General features: G+C 44.5%; 2 protein-coding genes across 3 annotated transcripts; one reads left to right on the forward strand and one right to left on the reverse strand.

Annotated features, from left to right (window-relative positions):
* The first annotated feature begins 2,129 nt into the window (after positions 1-2,129).
* Positions 2,130-7,328, forward strand: fzr1b (fizzy/cell division cycle 20 related 1b). The gene is made up of 14 exons (XM_037083179.1): positions 2,130-2,358; positions 2,670-2,854; positions 3,113-3,214; positions 3,519-3,582; positions 3,674-3,801; positions 3,906-3,988; positions 4,082-4,265; positions 4,371-4,436; positions 4,530-4,632; positions 4,822-5,003; positions 5,105-5,338; positions 5,571-5,675; positions 6,056-6,148; positions 7,041-7,328. The coding sequence occupies exons 2-14, from the start codon at positions 2,777-2,779 to the stop codon at positions 7,080-7,082; spliced, it is 1,464 nt and encodes a 487-aa protein (XP_036939074.1). The 5' UTR covers positions 2,130-2,358; positions 2,670-2,776; the 3' UTR covers positions 7,083-7,328.
* On the reverse strand, positions 7,290-18,481 carry LOC119010755 (importin-13-like). Of its 2 annotated transcripts, XM_037083178.1 has the most exons (22): positions 17,843-18,481; positions 17,542-17,672; positions 16,569-16,694; positions 15,613-16,253; positions 15,396-15,536; positions 15,149-15,290; positions 14,107-14,273; positions 13,792-13,912; positions 13,481-13,628; positions 13,110-13,291; positions 12,997-13,023; positions 12,753-12,887; positions 11,719-11,865; positions 11,514-11,594; positions 11,256-11,393; positions 11,055-11,151; positions 10,920-10,972; positions 10,770-10,836; positions 10,220-10,278; positions 10,025-10,114; positions 9,750-9,931; positions 7,290-8,125 (listed from the first exon to the last, which is right to left on the reverse strand). In XM_037083178.1, exons 2-22 carry the CDS (start codon positions 17,608-17,610, stop codon positions 8,041-8,043), a joined length of 2,898 nt encoding a protein of 965 aa, XP_036939073.1. In that variant the 5' UTR covers positions 17,611-17,672; positions 17,843-18,481; the 3' UTR covers positions 7,290-8,040. The 2 variants fall into 2 exon arrangements, with proteins under 2 accessions (XP_036939073.1, XP_036939072.1); XM_037083177.1 differs by having other exon boundaries at positions 17,542-18,481.
* Positions 18,482-20,057: the final 1,576 nt, after the last annotated feature.

The raw sequence follows: 20,057 nt of genomic DNA on the forward strand, positions 1-20,057 counted from the left end.
CAAAACTAATGGCAGCTACAATTAGGGAGCATTTTAGAAGAAATGTAGCTAAAAAACACTGAATTTAATTCCATACAATTAATCTTTTTTTATAGGGGGACCATGTACAATATTAAACATAACGGTTGCCATTTGATGGATTGTAGCAGAGTTAACTTAGAGCTAATTCATAATGGACCACACTGAGTGTGAGGAAATACAAGTTTTTACATTATTATGTTTATATATTGAGTTGCTGAGATATCTGCTAAAGTAAGCATGCTAACCAGGTTAACTGATCCAAAGCTCCTACGCTAGAGGTGTAAACACCACCCCAGTCCGCGAGAGCCCAGTCTGAACCGCTAGATGCATGAAAACTAGTAAGCAAGTAGGCATAGAAGCTGAAATGATTGCTAAAAATAACAGTTGTTATTGTCCCAAATCAATGGTGGTGTTCATGAAGGGGGAGTTACATTTCATGTGACAGCTAAATTGACCTCTTTGGGCCTCGAACAGCTATTTAAATAGAACCATCTGAGTAGTTCAGACAAGAAGTACATCTTTGTTTAGTAGGGGTCACAAGACACAAGGGCTGGAAACCACCAGGTCGACAGTGAGTCATGTTACAAGCTCATCACCCGTCTATTTTTGTAAAAAATCTGGATCTGAAAGTAACAAATAACTGATAAATGAGGTGGAGTGAAACGTGAATATTTATGGAATTTATGATATCAAAGCGGTGGCGTAAAAGTATTAGGGTTTCTCAAGAAAAGCGCAGCAGAAACATGCATGTGCAGTTATTTTCCATTTTGAAAACAGAGATGCCGTTTAGCACAGAGAGAAAATCAGATTGCATCTATAAACAGTGCTCGTGTCTGCGGACATGTAATGTAGCCTACGTGCAGATCGGAGTGCCACCACAGATGACATGCCATGTCTCCACTCTACCATGTCAGTCACTCACTCTCATTAAAGACCTGGCAGCAGCAGCAGCAGCAGCAGTAGTAGCCCAGTTTTCCTCTCCCTCCGTCTGTCTCTCCCTCTTTTTCAAGTGGGTCGAGCGAAACAACCCATGAAAGAGTTCAAAGAGTACACCTTTATCTGTCTGTTTCGTTTGCAAAGTGCTCTCTGGCGCTGTTGGCAAAGAGTGGAAGATTTGGGATCAGCGAGGGCAAATGTGGGATCTTTATGTACTTTGAGGTCACGTTCACAGAGGAGCCCTGGTGCGAGCATGTGCCACCAAAACCCTCTCTATCTCTGCTACTGTCGATGAAGATGGTAAGCAAATGAATGTGAGAGGGCTGGTTTAAAGGTGTAATAAGTAAGAATTTGCCACCTGTCGAATTCATACTTAAATCAAACGTGGGGCAACATGTCAACAGAGTAACTGAATGCTGCTGCTCACTGCAGCAGCTAAGACTGGTAGCTCTGGAAACTCATGGCAGGGTTAGTGTTTACACCAATCAGACAGGAGATTTGTACTGGGATGGGCTGGAGCTATCTGGTTAGCATGCTAACTTCAGTAGATATCTCTGCAACACAATACATATTATAATACATATACTTATTCACACTGTGTTGAACATTTATTCATTTTAGGACTTTTTAAAAAAAAACTAAAATTATTACATATTGGGCCTTTAAAGTTAGTTAATGTATATATGGGGGAATCAGTAGTTTTTTTTACGTAGCTTTTTGGTATGATACTATGATCGGCTTTACATCCTCAATGTTTGGGGTCCCAGTGGTTTGTTTTTTTTCTTTTCTTTTGAATTTATCAAACCAAAACTGTAGGAAAGTGATAAAATTTGCATTGAAACAACACAAATCTGCATTTCACTAAGAAGATAGCAGCATTATTCTTGCACTGAATAGGGACATTTTTCATGTTTTTATGTTATATGAACTTTGCATGAACAACTGTTTTTTTGTATTGAGATATATGCAGTGAAAGTAGAATGTAAATATATAAATGTTAAAAAAAATGTTTTAGCTGTCAAACAGGTCAAACACTGCATTAACTGGGGCTGCTTGGAAGCGCCAGCTAAACAACGTCTGCAGTGCAGCAGCGACACCCCGCGGCCACATGGCGAAACAGCCGCAGTGCGCCTCTGCCTGCAGTAAGCACGCATCGCCAGCGGGCGCCGCTGTCGAGCCGCGCACCGTGCCTGACTTGCACAGGCACCAGAAGTCAACCAGAGAATTTCTGCCACAGCTGATTCCGTCGCCATCTTTGTCGCGAACATAAACAACATCAGCGAGTCGCGTTGGCACTCGGGCGCACCGCTGGCCCCCAGTGTGTCCGCCGCGGCGCTGGTGTCCCCCCCCCCCCGACGACGATGACGGTCGACCTGCTCCCCTGAGCCTCCGTGTCGGCCGGTAAGAGAGAGCCTCGGAGCTGCGGCAGCGTCGTCAGCTGATGTTAACGCTGCCTCTCGGACGAGTTGTTGTGTGCGAGCACGATGCCATGACAACGGTGCGGCTGTCAATAGCGCACCGCGAGGCTCCTTTCACCTCGATACTGTCCGTCTGTCCGTGAGCCAGCCCGCGAGAGAGAAAAAGAAAAAAACCCTACAGACGGCGACTTGGTCTTCTTTTAAAGCATGTAGCGGAGCCCGGACACCATGCTAACCAGGCCGGTCGGTGTGTGCGTTTTGTGCTCTCAATGAAGCTAACGTGTTTTTCCACAGAGATGGGGCTCCAGTGCGGACTTCCCCGCCGGGAGGAGGTTTAAACGGGGGTGGGGGCGGGGAGGGCAGCACAGCGCAGCGCAGGGGCCTTCGCTGCCTGTGAGGAGATGGACCAGGAGTACGAGAGACGGCTGCTGAGGCAAATCAACCACCAGAACCTGCCGACTGAGGCCCGCCTGTCAAAGGTGACACACACACACACACACACACACACACACACACACACACACACACACATACACACACATCTCATGTTTGCTTCTGCATGTCGGTATACAGGATTGCAAGCTGAAACAAATACAATGTTGTTCTCCTGATCTGACTAACATAGTGAGAGAGCCATAATCTGGCAATTAAAAGCCCATGAGTAATATTGTCTCTTTAACCAAATACTGATGTTCCTGTTGTGATCTGTTTCCACTGTGTGTCTCTTGCCACCCCAGTGTGTGAGTGCTACCTGCAGTCCTGTCAGCGTGAAGTCAGGGGACCGCTTCATCCCCACCCGCGCTGGAAGCAACTGGAGCATCAACTTCCACTACGCCAACGTGAGCACCCTTTCACGCCTGCTAGTCGACTGGCCGATTAAATCGCCGGCTACTTTGATAATCTGTTAATCGTTTTCACTCATGTTTTAAGCTGAAATGTTTAGGTCTTTAGGTTTTTGGACTGTTGGTTGTACAAACTAAGCAATTCTGGGATATTGTGATGAGAGTTTTTCACGATTTCTCTGGCAAGGAAGCCGATCTTGAAAATAATCGTTAGTTGCAGCAGTAGCTTTTGATATTTTTACACTGCCCCACACGAACAAAACAATGATCAAATTGACACACCTTTCCATTTCCTCTGCAGGAGAACTGTCGCTCCCCAAATCAGACCCATAAAGCAAAGGATGCCAGTTCAGATTCGAGCAAAGGTCAGCCATTTGTTTTTTGTATGATCCTGAGTTTTATTTCTCCACCGTCTGTGTTCCCCTCACCACTCTCTCTGCCTCCCTCCCCCTGCAGATGCTGTAGCGTACGCTGCCCTGCTGAGGAACGAGCTCCTGGGGGCAGGGATAGAGACTGTGCCGGACGCTCACACAGACGACCGCCGGCATGCAGTCCTCTCTCAGGACTCTCACGGCCTTTTTAGGGTACGAGTTTACAAGAAAATTGCCAGTCTGTGTCTGTCTTACATCAGATGATATGACTAAAATCATCCCCGAGTGTAATTATTGGCTTCGCTACTCCTCCGCAGTACACTGTCCACACTAAGAGAGTGCCTTTCGATAGCGATAATGAAGTCTCGCCGTACTCCCTGTCTCCACTTAGTAACAAGAGGTACGACACGTCTTGAGTGCTTGCAGCCGAACATGAAACGGTGCTCAGATTTTACCACTGGTTGACCTTTTCCTCACAATGTTTTATCTGCAGTCACAAGCTGCTCCGCTCCCCTCGTAAACCAGCCCGGAAGATCTCCAAGATCCCCTTCAAAGTGCTGGACGCTCCGGAGCTGCAGGATGACTTCTACCTCAACCTGGTAGACTGGTCGGCGGGCAACCTGCTCAGCGTCGGCCTGGGAGCCTGCGTCTACCTGTGGAGCGCCTGCACCAGCCAGGTGTGGTGAAGTTACCCGGTTATGGTGGGGGGAGTGAATATAATGTGTGTGTGATCTGCTGAAGAGAAAAGTGGTAACCGTTTATTGTTTGTGTTTGTGTAACAGGTGACAAGGTTGTGTGACCTGTCAGTGGACGGGGACTCCGTTACATCAGTTTGTTGGAATGAGAGGGTGAGGCTGAATCTTCTGCCTGGTACGAGAGAAACTTAACTGAATTGATGTGAAATCAGCAGTGTGATTTGACTTCGTCTCTGGTCCTGTCAGGGGAGTCTTGTCGCTGTCGGAACCCACAAGGGTTACGTTCAGATCTGGGACGCTGCGGGAGGGAGGAAACTGACCAGTCTGGAGGGTCACTCGGCACGTGTAGGTCAGTCATCCCCGGCTGGGTACTATCTGCTTTTAGCAAACAAGGAGAATCTCCAAACAGAAAGGAACTTGATCATAACATCCAACGTATTCTGTATTTTGTGTCACCAAACACGTGTTACTGTCATATCAAGAAATAGCACATGGAATTTTTGACAGCCGCAGTGAAATATGAGCCTTTGTGCCCAAGGTGCCCTGGCGTGGAATGGAGAGCAGCTGTCGTCGGGGAGTCGGGACCGAGTGATCCTCCAGCGGGACGTCAGAACCCCCCCTACCGCCGAGAGGAGGCTGCAAGGTCACAGACAAGAAGTGTGCGGTCTCAAGTGGTCTCCTGACCACCAGCACCTGGCGTCTGGAGGCAACGACAACAAGGTGAGATAATATTAACTTTTTCTTAGGGACTTTTGAATGAATGACTCCTGAGACAAATAAATCTCCATCCCATCCCCTTTTCGTCTCCTGCTCCGGCCCAGCTGCTGGTGTGGAACAGCTCCAGCCTTCTCCCCATGCAGCAGTACAGCGATCACCTGGCAGCAGTGAAGGCCATCGCCTGGTCGCCACACCAGCACGGGCTGCTGGCGTCAGGTGGCGGCACCGCCGACCGCTGCCTGCGCTTCTGGAACACGCTGACGGGTCAGGCGCTGCAGAGCACCGACACCGGCTCGCAGGTGTGCAACCTGGCCTGGTCCAAACATGCTAACGAACTGGTGAGGACACACACACACCCAGACACACACACACAATGCACACATTTCAGTGTCATTAAGGAGTAATTGTGGCTTTGTAGCAGATTATTATGACAATGTAATAATATTTAAGTATTCGTAATCATCTCAGTGTTGACATTAAGATACTATCTAGCAATTAATAAACATAACATTTCATGGTAATTTCAAGCTTGAATTTCAAACTTGATCACTGTCCCCTGTTTGTTTACAGGTGAGCACTCACGGCTACTCTCAGAACCAGATCCTGGTGTGGAAGTATCCATCACTAACACAGGTGGCCAAGCTGACAGGACACTCGTACAGAGTGCTCTATCTGGTAAGATCATGGTTTTATGTTCACTGTAACTGGACTACCTACTCATTGCTGCTTCTCGTTTCTTAAACCCACTGGCCACATATTCATGTCCAATGTATTTTCCATACATCCATCCAGTGGTGGAGGAAGTATTACAATGCTTTAGTTAAGTTTAAGGAGCAATCCCACAGTGTAGGAATACTCCAAAGTGGTCCAAATGTAGTGAAGTAAAAAGTACAATATTTCCCTCTGAACTCTTGTGGAGAAGAAGTATAAAGTGGCACAACGTGGAAATACTTGAGTACAGGGCTCGGGTAACTTTACTCTGTTACATTTCTCTACTGGTTGTATCACTGTGCTCACCATTTCACTGCGGTTCTCTCTCCATCCTCCCCTCTCAGGCTGTGTCACCAGATGGGGAGGCCATCGTCACAGGAGCCGGGGATGAGACACTACGTTTCTGGAACGTCTTCAGTAAGACACGCTGCACCAAGGTACAGTATATGTGTCATGATGTCGATAATGATGTCACGATGGCTCTTTTGAGGTCTCATTTTAAGTCCGTGCATTTCACAATACCTGAAGTCATCATTCTCCTAATAGAAACAGGCAACTGGGGATTCAAGTCAAATCATAAATCAATTAGTCAATTGAAAGAAAATGAATTGCCAGCTATTTTGATACCTGATTATTTATTTCAGTCATTTGTAAGAAAAAATGTCAAACATTTGCTGGTTACAGCTTCTCAAATGCATTGATATTATTGATATTATCTATGATAGTAAATGAAGAGTCTTTGTTTTTTGGACTGTTGGTTGAAAAAATAACCAATTCTTCTGGGAAATTGTGATGAACCTTTTTTTTTTTACAGTATTTTGACATTTTTCAATTAATCGAGAAAATCAGCTGCAGATTAATAGGTGATGAAAATAATGGTGACACTTAACAAGAAGTCACACAAAAATGTGAGTAGTGACTGAGAAGTGAATAAGGAATGAATCAGGAACTACTCAATAGTTAATGGATCGTTAATGAGTAATTCCTGAGTAACTTTGATTTCAGGACGATGCAGTAGATAATATTGTATAAATGAATCATTAAGTAATGATTAGTCCATAAATACATTTGAATTGACAGTCTGTCCACATTCTTCATGGGTTGTTGCTGGTAAACTTGGAACTAACTAGTGACAACTTATTGAATCTTAATCTACAAGTCATTGGTTACTCTTTTTGTTTACCTTCAAGTAAAGTGAAACATAATACTGAGTAGTAGACCCATCCGGGGCACACCAATAGGGGATAAAAACGTGATACCAAAATGATCATTAGTCACAGCTCTTTATTACATAATAAAAGCTCTTTACACCATTTTTTCTGTTCCCAGGAATCAAAGTCAGTGCTGAACCTCTTCACGAGGATACGATAGTGAACAGCCAGGACAGTTCAGGACTGCGACAGTGTGCTGAGCCGTGGTTGAAATGCACAGAGAGTCACTGACGACACTGACAGACTAGATCCCTCTCATCTCAGCACCACCTCTCAGTGCACCGACCACCACGACCGCACTCCTCAGATCCACTTTTTCTACACAGGATCCAAACTTCCAACAACTGCCATCCCTCACAGTGATGTCACTGATTTAAAAAAAAAAATGAACAGTCTGTTGTCAGGACATGTCGTCTGCTTAAAAAAAAAAGTCTGTCTTGTTTTCTTTTTTCTGTTGTGGAAGTGATGACATTGTTTTATTATATATTAGCAGAAGTATACATGTACAAGAGTTCTAAGCTATATAATGTAATGACATCACATTTTTAAAAGGCTCTCTTTTTTTTAACAGAGAGAAGAAGAAGCCTGGTTTGGGTGGGGATGGGTGGGGTTTCTATATTTTGATAATGTGTGAATATGAGCTACGAGCAGTATACAACAGAGGAGAAACAATAAATAAGAGAACACTCACACGCAGTTGCTCACGCAGCTGAAAAGAACAAACTGTTTATTTGTGTGTTTTGTCAGACGGAGCAGAGGTTTGGATCCATGCCCGGAGATAAAAAAAAAAAAGAAAGAAAAAAGGCAACGTGATGCTTTTTCCCACCTAATTTTTTCCAGCTTTTGATGTGACAGAGGTATTTTTATTAAAAACATGATGCACAGAGGGCCCACTCATTCTAATAAAGGCTCATTTTATCTGTGTTTTTGTTTGGTTCAGTCCAAGTCAAACACTTTTTTTGATAGTCCAGTGTCACCTACCCGAGTAAAAAAAATACTGTTTGGCACCATTTATCATCGAAACAGATTAAGGTTTGTGTTTTCTGTTGATCTTAAGTTCACTTGGACTTATTTAGGAGTAAAAAGTCACAGTGCTGCCAGCTCAGTCTAATAATAATCTAGTATCCAGACCCCTGCAGGCCTCGACAGAGCAGAGAAAACTCCTTCACGATCTCCTTCACACGACGTTTGTTGGTTTGCTCCCTGGAGGGAAGAAAAACATGTCAGGGAGTTTTGTCAAAACAGTTGATATCGCTATATTTCACTATATATTTGTGTCAATTTGACACAAATCTGAAGTGTTTGTAAAAAGTATCCCAAAGTCAAACAAGATAAGATATCATGTTACAATATTACTAGTTAAAAGTCTCCCATACGACTGGTACTCAGGTAAACATCTTGAAGTAACAGATATTAAATGTACTTGAACTATCAAACTATCAAAAGTACAAGTACATAACATGGACATGGACAATTACTTGGATCTGATATTCAGCATTTCTCTGATCACTGAAATCTGTTTTTCTTTTTCTTTTTTAATAAACAAATTTAACAAAGTGTTAATTTGGCCGCAATGCAGCATTCAGTTGGTGATGAAGAATTAGGTTATTTCATAAATCTGGTGAAGTAAAGGTTACATTTTGCCTCCAAAATGTAGTGCAGTGGAAGTATGAAGTATTAAAGGAGACCTCTTGTGTTTTTTGTCAGTTTTTCCCCTTTTCTTCTGTGTTTTATATACAGTATATTCTATTGCATTTAAATAATCTTGAAAGTTAAAAAAAGTCAAAGTCCACACTAACAAGCTCCTTCCTCCCACTAATAACACTGCTCCTGAAATGCCTCATCAGTTGGCCTGCACCTAACTTAATGACTTTATGACATCACACTATGTCACCATGTCACACATTTGCTTCATATCTGCCTAGCGGCTAGTTTGGCATACATCTGATTAAGCACAGTGGCTCTGTTCAGGCATGTGTGAGCTGACCAACCAGAGGATACTGGGTTTTCTTAAAGAGACAGGAGCTAAAACCAAGCGAAGGGGAATACAGTGTGACAGAACTGGTGTGGTTTTTGAATATTAAAGCCTATAAAACTGCTCTAGTAGTAAAACCAAAATAAAATCATGAACCTGAAAATTGGCACAGCATGTCTCCATTAAGTATGTTCAAGTACCTCAAAAGTGTACTGAAGTACTACTAGTTACAGTCCATCACTGCAAACCTGTTCTGCATGTCTATGAGTTGTGATGAGGATATATTTTTTCTCCTAAACTAAAAGTTACAGCATCATACAGTAATATAGTAAACACATGACTGCGTGTACTGTCTCACAAGTTACTACCAACAGTTATGACGTGTGCTTTTTATTTAGTGCAAATCTAGAAATCACTTTTTTTTTCATCTTGCAGCACCAATGATTTTCAAGGCGCATACTTCTAACATTACAGTTTGAATATTGAATTGCGGCACATTTAAGACTGAAAGTGCACCGAAAGCAAGTTCAAAGACAGTCATTTTAGTTTTCATGGTTTATGGTTCTTCTCACGCAGTCCCGTTTTTTTGCACTGCTGTCATAGAAAACGTGTTTTGCAAACTATTCATATAAAAGCGGCTGAGATGTGGGTGGAGATCTACATCTACATGTGAACAACAGTCAGGATGTGGAGCAGTAAACTGGCTGTATAAAATGAAAAAGACCTTTCATTGTACACACCAGCGAGTCATTGTGATCGTATGAAACATTTTGAGAGCACAATCCTTTCTAAAACATGCACTGTTGTTTGACTCACCTCCTCTTAACAAACTGTTAGTGGATGTGTTTTTACCTTAGAAGCTGCTGGCTGAAGGTGTGTTTCTGCTCCGTGGAGACCTGGGCGGAGGGGAATCCGGGGGTCTGCAGTGTTTCCTTCAGCCACTGGGACAGCAGAGCCGGACAGTGTCTGTTCAGACTCAGCAACACTTCAGAGAAGTGCTCCGTCAGGCTGCGGGGCGAACCGCCACCAACCGCCTCCGACGGGAATCAAAACACAAAGAAGACGGTCTTAAATGTCAGGAATAAATTACACAGGGTGCGAATGATGAATAGTTTCATATCGCTCACCTCGAGTATGGTCTCTATCAGGAGCTTTCCATCTCTCTGCAACACGTCACCCAGTGGGGGCATGTCTTTACAGCGAGGCAGCAGCTCCGTCTGCCAGGGTCAGGGCAAAAATAACAAGAATCTATGAGCCGATGAGTCAACGTGAGATCAAAACTACAGAATAACTTTAGATTGCACATGTCCGCCTCGACTTACGAAAAAAAGACTGGCAGCTTTTACTGTGGGTGTCTCTGGAAACTTCAGTGATAAAATCCCTGAAGAAAACAAAAGAGAACGATTTTTCTTTTAAATGAAAGTTTCAGATAATGAGTCACACGTAACAAAAAAATTTACAAAAACATTTTTCTTTGGAAAAACCTTATTTGCACCCTTGGTGTGTGATTGAGCTTGGGCACCCACTTCTGACAGGGTGCTTACACTTACAGCTTTGCCGCTACAGTTAAGATTTCTGCTTTCAAAAAGGGTGTGAGTTGCGTTGTCAGGGTGTGTAAATATTCACAGAATTATTTTTTATGTTTTTAAGTTATCCTTTAATGAATTCAGCAATTTTGAATTTGACCACACATTTCACTGAATCAAACATATGTAAAAGTGGTAAAATAGTGGCACACACTTCATGTTTATTATTTTTACTGGACTTCAACAAATGCAGAAATATACCCAAAAAATCCTTTTGCTACTTTAGACACTGAGTCTTATCTGTGAGAATCACCTGCGGACAATTCAAACATGTACTGACACTCACCACAGTAAAACAGTGCTTTAACATCCGACTGGTCGGACAGGTACAAATCAGGCTTCCTCTTAAGAATCTAAAGAAAAACAAAGTTACAAGGCAAAGCTTCCTTTGTGAGATGCAGATGTGCACACTAACGGAGATGAATATTCAGTTTACCTGAGCATGAAGGTGCATAAACGATTCGGCAATATCAGGATGATCCCGTGGACCTTTGAAATACCAAACACAAGATGAGACAAGACAACACTTTCTCCAAAAGCAAATTAAAAGTTCCTTGCAGGCGTTTATTACCTTGCTGAAATATACTGAGCGTGGCAGAGGTCAACACCTCGGTCAGGCTTTTGATGTTGGAGATGTGCTGCTCCTCCCCAGCAAATATGTGAACCATCTAAACACAAAGAGAGAGCGAGAGAGTGACATTTGATCCCACAAACATGTTAGACTTCTCCAGCACATGGTTTTCTTCTAAGGCCCGGATCTGAGGGGGCGTACCTGCCGTGCCAGGTCCAGAGCGGAGGCCTGTGGGAAGGCGCTGTAGATCTGCCCCAGCATCCCGCTCAGCTGAGCCACCATGGGCCCGAAATCATGTAGGAGGGTTCGAACCGACTTATCAAATACCCCACACACTGCCTGCAGGGAGGGGAAGGGAGAGCTGGGCGTGAGTCAGTGGAGAAATCACACACGGATAAATCATGCACACACACGAAATCACACACATGCACGCTGAAGGATACAGTAAAGGCTTCCTACCTCGACTACCTCTGAGTCATCGAGCCACTTGCTCAGGATGGTTTGGATCAATGTGAAGACTTGCTGAAGCACAACAACAACCTAAAAAAAAAAGATGAAAGTGAGAGGGTCAGTTAACAACGGTTGACGGTTGATTTCTGACTGATCTGTTCAGAGACAGTTCACGCTCAATTTGTATTTCTTCCATTTGTATGGCTGAACTCACGGGGTTCTGCGTGCTCTGTGAGGCAGTGGGTCTGGGGCTGGACGCTCCCTCTAAGCTGTCTGCTTGTCTGTTGATGTCCAGAGTGGTGAAGAGGCTGGACAGCATCCCCAGGATGTGGACAATAGATTGTTTGTTCTTGGGATTAGGCTGTAAAGGGAGACGAGGTGACTGGGTATGGGACATATTGCCTCGATGAAAGGTTTTATTGAATGTGACAGCTGTTGTGAGAGCATAGACCAACGATTGATCCATTTTATATGTATATAGTATATTACATTCTACTTGCAAAATTCCAAATATATTCACAATATACTGTCTTTTATGGATTTGTAATGTACTTACAAGTGAAATAATATTTATTACCGTCAGAAATGGCTGGGCCCTTGAAAAGGTCTAGTGAAGGGGCGCCCACTAAATCTGTGCACGTGCAGACTCTCTGTGCTACGTAAACAAATTTATTACTTATTCTATACCATGTTCCTCTTTCTCACAGGTGATGGTGGCTCCTTCACTGACACTGGCAAACACTTTGCTGGGTAAGTTGGCTGTGATGTTATCCTCCCGGCTATTGCAGCACACAGCTTTCTGTGCTGACTGAAGAAAGTTAGTCTGAAGTCTGTAGCCGCTCTCTTTGACATTTTCTTTTTTTAGGCATGTCCATTAATGTGCAGGCGCTCACACAGGAAGGAAATTCACTCAAACATTAGCGTTTTTAAACATTGTGTATTTTTTGATGTTATAGTTACGGTACATATTTTTGGTTTGAAATTAAATTTGGTTATCACTGCTTATAAGATTAACAGTATTATTTTCTGCCCTCCACGGGCCCCTCTTAGAGAGCAGAAAGCTTTAACCGTTCCACCTCTGTCGGCCGTGATTACCAAACTTAATTTAACCCAATCAAATACTTCACTAGTAGTGTATTTAGTACATTTTTGAAATGTGCATGATAATAATGGATTCCCATAGCTGATCAATCAAAGTTATCAATAACACAAAGTTAAACTACTTCAAGCACAATGAGTTTCTTTTACCTCCTGCTGCGCGAGCGTATCCAGCTGCTGGACGTGAGGAGCGATGAGAGAGTGAAGTCTGACCAGAATCTCCTCTACCGGCAGGGCGGACAGCAGGAAACCCAGAGCCTGCATCAACCACATGGACTGGCTGCTCTGCACACAGACACGCAGGAACACACACAGCACTCATCATACATCATGTCCTCAACGAGGCGGTTTAGCATAGAATACATCTGACGGATGCTGAAGGCTGTTTACTCACCTTGTGGATTTCTTTCATCAGCACATCCTGCAGAGGAGCACACGTGTTAATACACACACAGTAATCACACCTTGTTTTTGTTTTTTTTTAAAAAAACAGGCTGCGAGTCTGACCTGTGACACGGTGAGGATGTCCTGAGCGTAGGGGCCGAGGTCGTGCCTACACTCCCTGCAGATCCTCTTCAGAGTGGAGACGCTGGACACGGACAGCTCTGGCTTCACCAGGCCCTGAAGCACCATGGGTAATATGGCACCCAGCATCACAGGGTGGTCGGCCAGCCACTCAGCCAGGGATCCTGAAAATTCAGAGAGAGGTGAATGTCATGGGGTAGTTAAAATAAACGGTTGAGTTACAGTAGATGAAGATGTACATCTATGGCTATAGATAATAATAATGATTGCTGAGAACGCAACTCAAAACATCTGACAAAATCTCATGTATGAGTGAGAATGGATGATCTGTGAGGTGTCTGTAAGGTGTGTACCTATGGTGTACATGACGGTGTCAGCCAGCATAACGTTGCTGATGTTGATTCTGGGGATCAGACCGATAAGACCGGGGATAACGTCAGAGTAGTTGACATCGATGGTCTCAGCTATGGACTGGAAGCCAAATAACAAGGCCTCTGTGTCCTGAAGACGGAGGAGGAAAAAAAAGTGTGGCGTGAAATCAAGAGAGCGGGAGAGGAAATGGATTCACACTCCATCCCTGATCATTATCCACTGCAGATGATAACCAACACTTTATAGAAAGGGCTGCATATGATGATGCTCAGTCAGTTATTAATGCCATTACCTGCCACACGGCGGACTGTTGTGGGTCCATCAGCTGTCTGCCCAGTCTATCGTAGAGGTTACTGAGCAGCTCGGCCCCCAACATTTCATACACATACATGAGGGTGTCGGAAATGTCCACTCTGAAAGGCAAAGCAACCAAACATAGTAGGAGACAAAATCCAAAGATCAATCTGTAGCGATCATTCTTAGCCACATTAACAGAAATGCCTCGACATGATCACATTGGTCATCCTTTCCGATTTTTCCATCCAGTTGTATTTTAGAAAGGGAACAAAATCCAGCTCCAAATCAAACTTTTGTTTTTGTCGCTTACCTGTAAATTCTGAACTGCTCCTTGTCGTCGGGGGACCAGGAGGCATAATCGTCCTGGGAGGGATAGTGGGATTTATGTAGCAGCACGTCCACCAGCTGGAAGTACACCGGCCTGTAGACCTGCAGGTAAACCGCCTGCTTCTCCTCCTCAAATGACAAGATGTCATCCTGAATGTGCAGGAAAACCATCAGAAATAACATTTGGTTACTAAATCCTTTGATGGGCAAAGACACACTTTCACAGTTAAAGCTCTGAAATAACTAAACCAAAAAAAAGTCTGGTATCTGTGGTTGTTGAAGGCATCTAATTAAACTGTCCAATCAGTTTGTTCAGCCTGAATAAAATGATTGGATGGCCCGCCTGCCCATCTCTTCTACACCTGCTTGCACACTGAGTGTAGTTTAGTCTTTCACATGGCTTGTCAGACGCTTTGCTACATATCTGAGCTAGCTTCTACTTAGCCAGTGGCACCACAGTAGCAGAGAAAGTGCAGCTAAAATGTCTCAGCCAGTGCTAATATGCTAGCTTGATAGCCACTCTCGCTTGTTTCCAAAAAATATAATAATGTTGGGTTTTCTTATTTTCAACTAAGACATGAGACACTCAATAGAGCTTTCAGATAGAGTTACACTGCACTTACAGCACACAGCCCCTGAGACGAGGGACGAACCATCATGGCAGCAACAGACTACCTCAGAGGCTAACGTTAGCAAGAAAAAAAAGTAGTGAGGAGTAACTGCCGGGCCGGGTAGTATTTTTGGATAGAGGTAAGTTTCTGCTTGTTTATAAGATTATAACACTTAAAAGAGTTATTTATTTATGTTTTTATTGGCACTAAAAGAGCAAGCTTGCTGAATGTAGTGAACTAGCTGCTAACACCCCCTTGCTGGCTCGAGGGAGCTAAGGGGCATTCGGTGTTGCTGTAGAGGAGGAGCTTTGTTTTTTCTTCTCAGTTACTAAACTGAAAAGAAAAAAAAATCTTTTAATGCGGAAAGAAATAAAACCCGCCAAACATGCATTTATCTAATTTATTAACCTTTACCTGCAGCGTGTACCAGAAGGTGAGTGTGAGGGAGCTGGTGGTCTCACTGACCGGGTAGTGACCGGGGACGCCGGTACAGAAAAGAATCATGTTCACCAAGGCCAGATATTCCTGCCAGTGCTCCACCTGTTCCAACAAAACCCTGCCATAGACACACACATTGATTTAAAAAAAAAATTACAAATAAAAGCAATTTACTGAAGCCAGGTTACAGGATGGAGATGTGTGTGTGTGCATCAGTGTGTACCTGGAGTGAGTTTCCCCCATGGCTACGGTGATACGACAGATACCATGTGACGTTTCCATATCCCCGTCCTGAGCCGCTGTCTTCAGCTGGTCGTGGAGTCCCAGCACCAGAGGCATCAAGCTCACCAGGGCGTCGATGTACCTGCATACACACGTTCTGATTGACACGCCTGAAAACTGACCGTTTGACCGTAATGAACCTCCAGTGTGTCTCTCACCTCTGGCAGTCAGGCTGCGAGATGACGTTAACTATCGTCTCCACGGCTGTGTCGAACAGCTCCGGGTTGGACAGCGCGGCGAAACAGTCCTGGACCAGCTCGTGGCTCTCCCCTAACGGCACGTCCAGCCCCACCCAGCTGGAGAGGCAGCGGAGCACCTTCTCCTTCACCTTGTTGGAGGAGTCCTGGCTCTGGAGGAGCTGGCGCAGCATGGGACACACCACCGCCCACTCCCCGGCCAGAGCCTCCCTCAGCTGGGCGCGGCGAGCTTGAGCCAGGCGGCTGCTCTGGAACTCCTCTGGCAGAATGGTGAGGAGCTCCAGCAGAGTGAGGCAGTGAGCGTGAGGGTCCTGGGTGGCCTCGGCACCAGAGCCACCTTCATTGTCCGGCTTCTGCGGTTGGAAGGCCCGCACCATGTCCGCCACGGGCCGGGACCAAGCCTGTGGGATTAAGTTTAGAGCCATAGCGGCCAGGGCCACACACAGCCTGGTCAGCACCATTTTGGGCCCCTGGGAGAAGTGCAGGATGTGGGAGAGGAGCTGCATCCTGAGGCCCTCGTGCTGGTCTGCGGGGAGGTCGCTCCAGTGGCGGGAGATCTTGGTGTGGAGGGTGCTGGCGCCAAAGAACTGCACCTCTGGGAGCTGCGAAAAGACAGAAAGAAAGGTCTGTTTAATTTTTCAGCTTTTCTTCTCATCTTTGACAGAAATTACTGTACAATTGACCAAAATAAATTAAGCATTTAAATGTAGTAAAGTAAGTAAGTGAGTTAACTAAAACACCACCATTTGCTTTTACTGCTTAGGAGGGGTCACAGGTACCTATTGCTTCATTTCAATGAGTCATGAGCCAAAACGTTCAGGAACCACTGCTGTGACAGACACACACAAAAAAGCTGCTGCAGACGATAACCTCTGACGAAAACATTTTGAAGCTCTGACCAGTGCTCGACAACAGACCTTGTCAGGGTCCAGCAGGGCCCAGCAGAACTGCCATGCCTGTGCAGAGCCCTGGGCCTGGGTCAGCCACTTCTGAGCCACATTCTTATGCTCCATGTCCGGGTCAAAGTAGAGCTGGTAGAGAGCCTGGGGGAGGAGGAGGAGGAGGAGGAGGAGGAGAGAGGAACCGATACAAAGAAGAAAATATTAAGATGGCAGTAACAAAACACACAATATATTAATGTGTAAACATGAGCGCAAGAGTCAGACTTGAGTATTGGAGAGACTGAAACTAAAGGTCCTATTAACAACATTTTATGTAGACAAATCATCAAAATCATCTACAGAGCTTGAAGAAAGATTATGATAGGTGGTAGAAGATGATACTGTATGTAACACATGAGTGTTAGTTTAATAATAAACTAAAATAACAATAGTGCCCAGAAAAAGTAAACTTCCCCGGAGAAGAATTATTATAAGTATCCCAAAATATCTTTCTCTGCATTATGATCTAAAAAATGCGAGAAGTGCACCTGAGCATCAGTCTGCACGGACTGATCGGCATCAATGACCCTGCACGCTGCAAGACCAATTGTTTTAATGGAGTGAAGAAATGTGTTGTCATAGCAGCTAATCCAAAGCACATGGTGTCAGTTATTATTAGGACAGCATATGCTTATAGCCGCTCTCATGTTACCAGAAGGTCCAGATCGTCTGATCTGGACGTGTTGGAGCACAATTGACGGACAAGTGCTTCCTTCCGTTTGGACGAAATGCTGCTGTTTGACTCTGACCTGAGTTGTTGAATTACATAAAACATGTATCTATAATAGAGAGATGATGCAGCAGCTCTTCAGGTAAACAAGCATTCGGGTGAGTTTTTTTGGGGGGGTGTTCTGGGTGACGTTAGAGGAGCTCCTTCTGCAGACTCAGTCCAAACAAACGTCCCGTCCTGTCCAGTGAAGTGGCTCAGTACTGACAACAAGTCACTTACCGACTCCACATTCTCCACCGTCAGCTCCAACTCCACCGGGCCGTCCCCCGGATTGGCTGGAGGCTCCATGCGAGGGAATGAAGGAAAGGTGCGCTCCTGTTGCTGCGGGGTGTCTTTTTACAATTTAAAGCCTGTTCGGGGGCAGAGAACAAACAAACAAAGAAAAAAAGAAGCAGTAAAAACGGGCGCAGTGTGTCCTCTAAAGTGTGTGACAGCACGCTGACAGAGGACGCGGCGGGTCACTCAGCTGTCCGCACAGCACACATGTGGGCAGTGCGCTCGGGCGTGACGACACACTGACCTCTGCGGGGGGGCGCGAGAGGAGTTGATGTCTCACATTTCCGCCGGAGGACACTGACACACATCCTCCTATCGCTGCCCGCTGTGTCTGAAGTGATATCGCAACAAGCCTATAATAGTGAAAGTTCTCCACGGCCCAGCACAACAGGCGCTCCTGACGCACGCGGCTGCGCCTCTGACGTTACTGGCGCCTGATTGGAGCAGCGGAGCGACGGCGGCCGCCAACTGCTGCATTTTTTAGAGGGAATGGATGCAGAGATGAGCCAGCAGGACGAACATGGAGGGGAGCGGTGAGCAGAGGGATCAGCGGTCGCTCTTTTTGGGATGAAACGCGCGCGTCTCGTGTGCTCTCTCTCCTCCGCCGCCGCCATGCAGCCCCACCCCTACCTCTCTTCTGCCCGACTCCCTCAGGATATTTTTAGCGCTGATGATGTGCCCTGTCAAATCACGTAACGGAAACAACCTCAGAGCTAAAAAAGCAGAGCCGCCGCGGAGAGCCCCGCTGCTCCGGTGCGCCTTTTTTCCCCTCCTTTCCCCCACATTGTGATCTGCAGAGAAAGAGACCGAGGGGAGGATGAGAGCCGACGGTCGTTTGGTGTTTTGCGTGATGGTGGTCCTTACCGGCTCATCGCAGACGATAGGTAAGTTGCCATCCCTTCTGTGTGTGTGTGTGTGTGTGTGTGTGTGTGTGTGTGTGTGTGTGTGTGTGTGTGTGTGTGTGTGTGATGAGGACTCGCTGTTGACGTGAGTTGGACTCCCTTTCGGTGAGCACATGATGCTCCAGACTGGCCATCGATCCGCTTTGGAAAGTTCGTAGAGAGCTGCAGGCTGCTGGTTCCATTCGATCGTTATTACTATTTTTTTTTTTCTGTTTAACTTTATATTCCGCTCAGCAGAGTGTCCGAATGGTTACTCGTTGTATTCTGATAGGAGTTAGGGTTGTCTGCTGTTGATTTATTTAGAACTTTTAGGTTGATGTACGCAGGCTTAATTTAGATTTCTCACTGGTTTTTGTCATTAATCTCATTTAAAGGAGGACAGGAGCAAAACACACCGCTGTCCATTCACATTTTTGCAAACATTGCTTCCAGATGAATGCATTCAGTGTCAGCTGATCAATCGATTTGTCCATGACAGAGGATTTATCTCCAACCGTTTTGATAATCGATTAATCAGAGGCGTCATTTGTTGGCAGGGGCGTGGTGAAGAGTCAACTGAATATTTTGTTGGTAATCAAAAAGAAAATTCATCTTTTTAATTATCTTTTTAATTAAACTCCTCTGCCTCCAACAGTTTTTTTTTTTTAGTTTTCAATGATAATAAACTGAACATATTTGCATTTTGGACTGCTGATGAGAACAAATCAGAGATTGTCATATATTTAGAAATCATCTCTATTTTGTTTTAATCCTAAACCTCATGTAATGTTGGACAGCAGCAGAATAGACAACACTTACTCAACACTGCCTTTCTTCATTTTACAAATAATGTTGCAAATATTGCCATCAGAGGACTGCATGGTGTCAGTGGATCGATCAGTAGAAGATGATAGAAGATTTTCTGATGATCGGTTTATTGTACGAGTCATCTGCAAGCAGGATTTGCTGATTTTTCTTGAACTTAATTGAATACTTTATTTTATTTTTTTTTACAGTTGCAATGAGGAGAGGAGTCCAATATGCGATTGACTAAGCCTGTTATGTTACTTACAGACAAATATACATACAGACAAATCAAAGGTGAAAATGAAAAAAACAAGAGTATCAGAGGGGATTACACAAAAACACCACACCAAAGACAAATATTAAAATATCAATTGTCTCATATTTCATGTAGACTTATTTCATGTGGTAGCTGAGTAAGCCAACCTGAACTATAATGTCTCTGCTGTTTCATTTATTGTATTATTTGTGAGGACTCAATAGAAAGTACTACTACTACTAAGATATTACATACCATGATCTGTTGAATTGTTAGGGAAATGTTTTAGACTCGATTTTATATAAATAACAAATAAGACACGTAAAATAAACACACTGACAAAAACAGCTCCCCTCCATCCAAATCCAATCAGCTCAGATTACGCGTTGAAACAACATCACAAGTTATTACAAATGAATACAAACAAATAATTAAGCTTTTTATGATTTATTTTTGATTCCATAGGTCAGAGCAGTGCTTTGCCTCCTGCCCTCCCGACTCCTGCTGGAAGCTCA

Source organism: Acanthopagrus latus, chromosome 21 (assembly GCF_904848185.1).
Source record: "Acanthopagrus latus isolate v.2019 chromosome 21, fAcaLat1.1, whole genome shotgun sequence".
NCBI classification, from domain to species: domain Eukaryota; kingdom Metazoa; phylum Chordata; class Actinopteri; order Spariformes; family Sparidae; genus Acanthopagrus; species Acanthopagrus latus.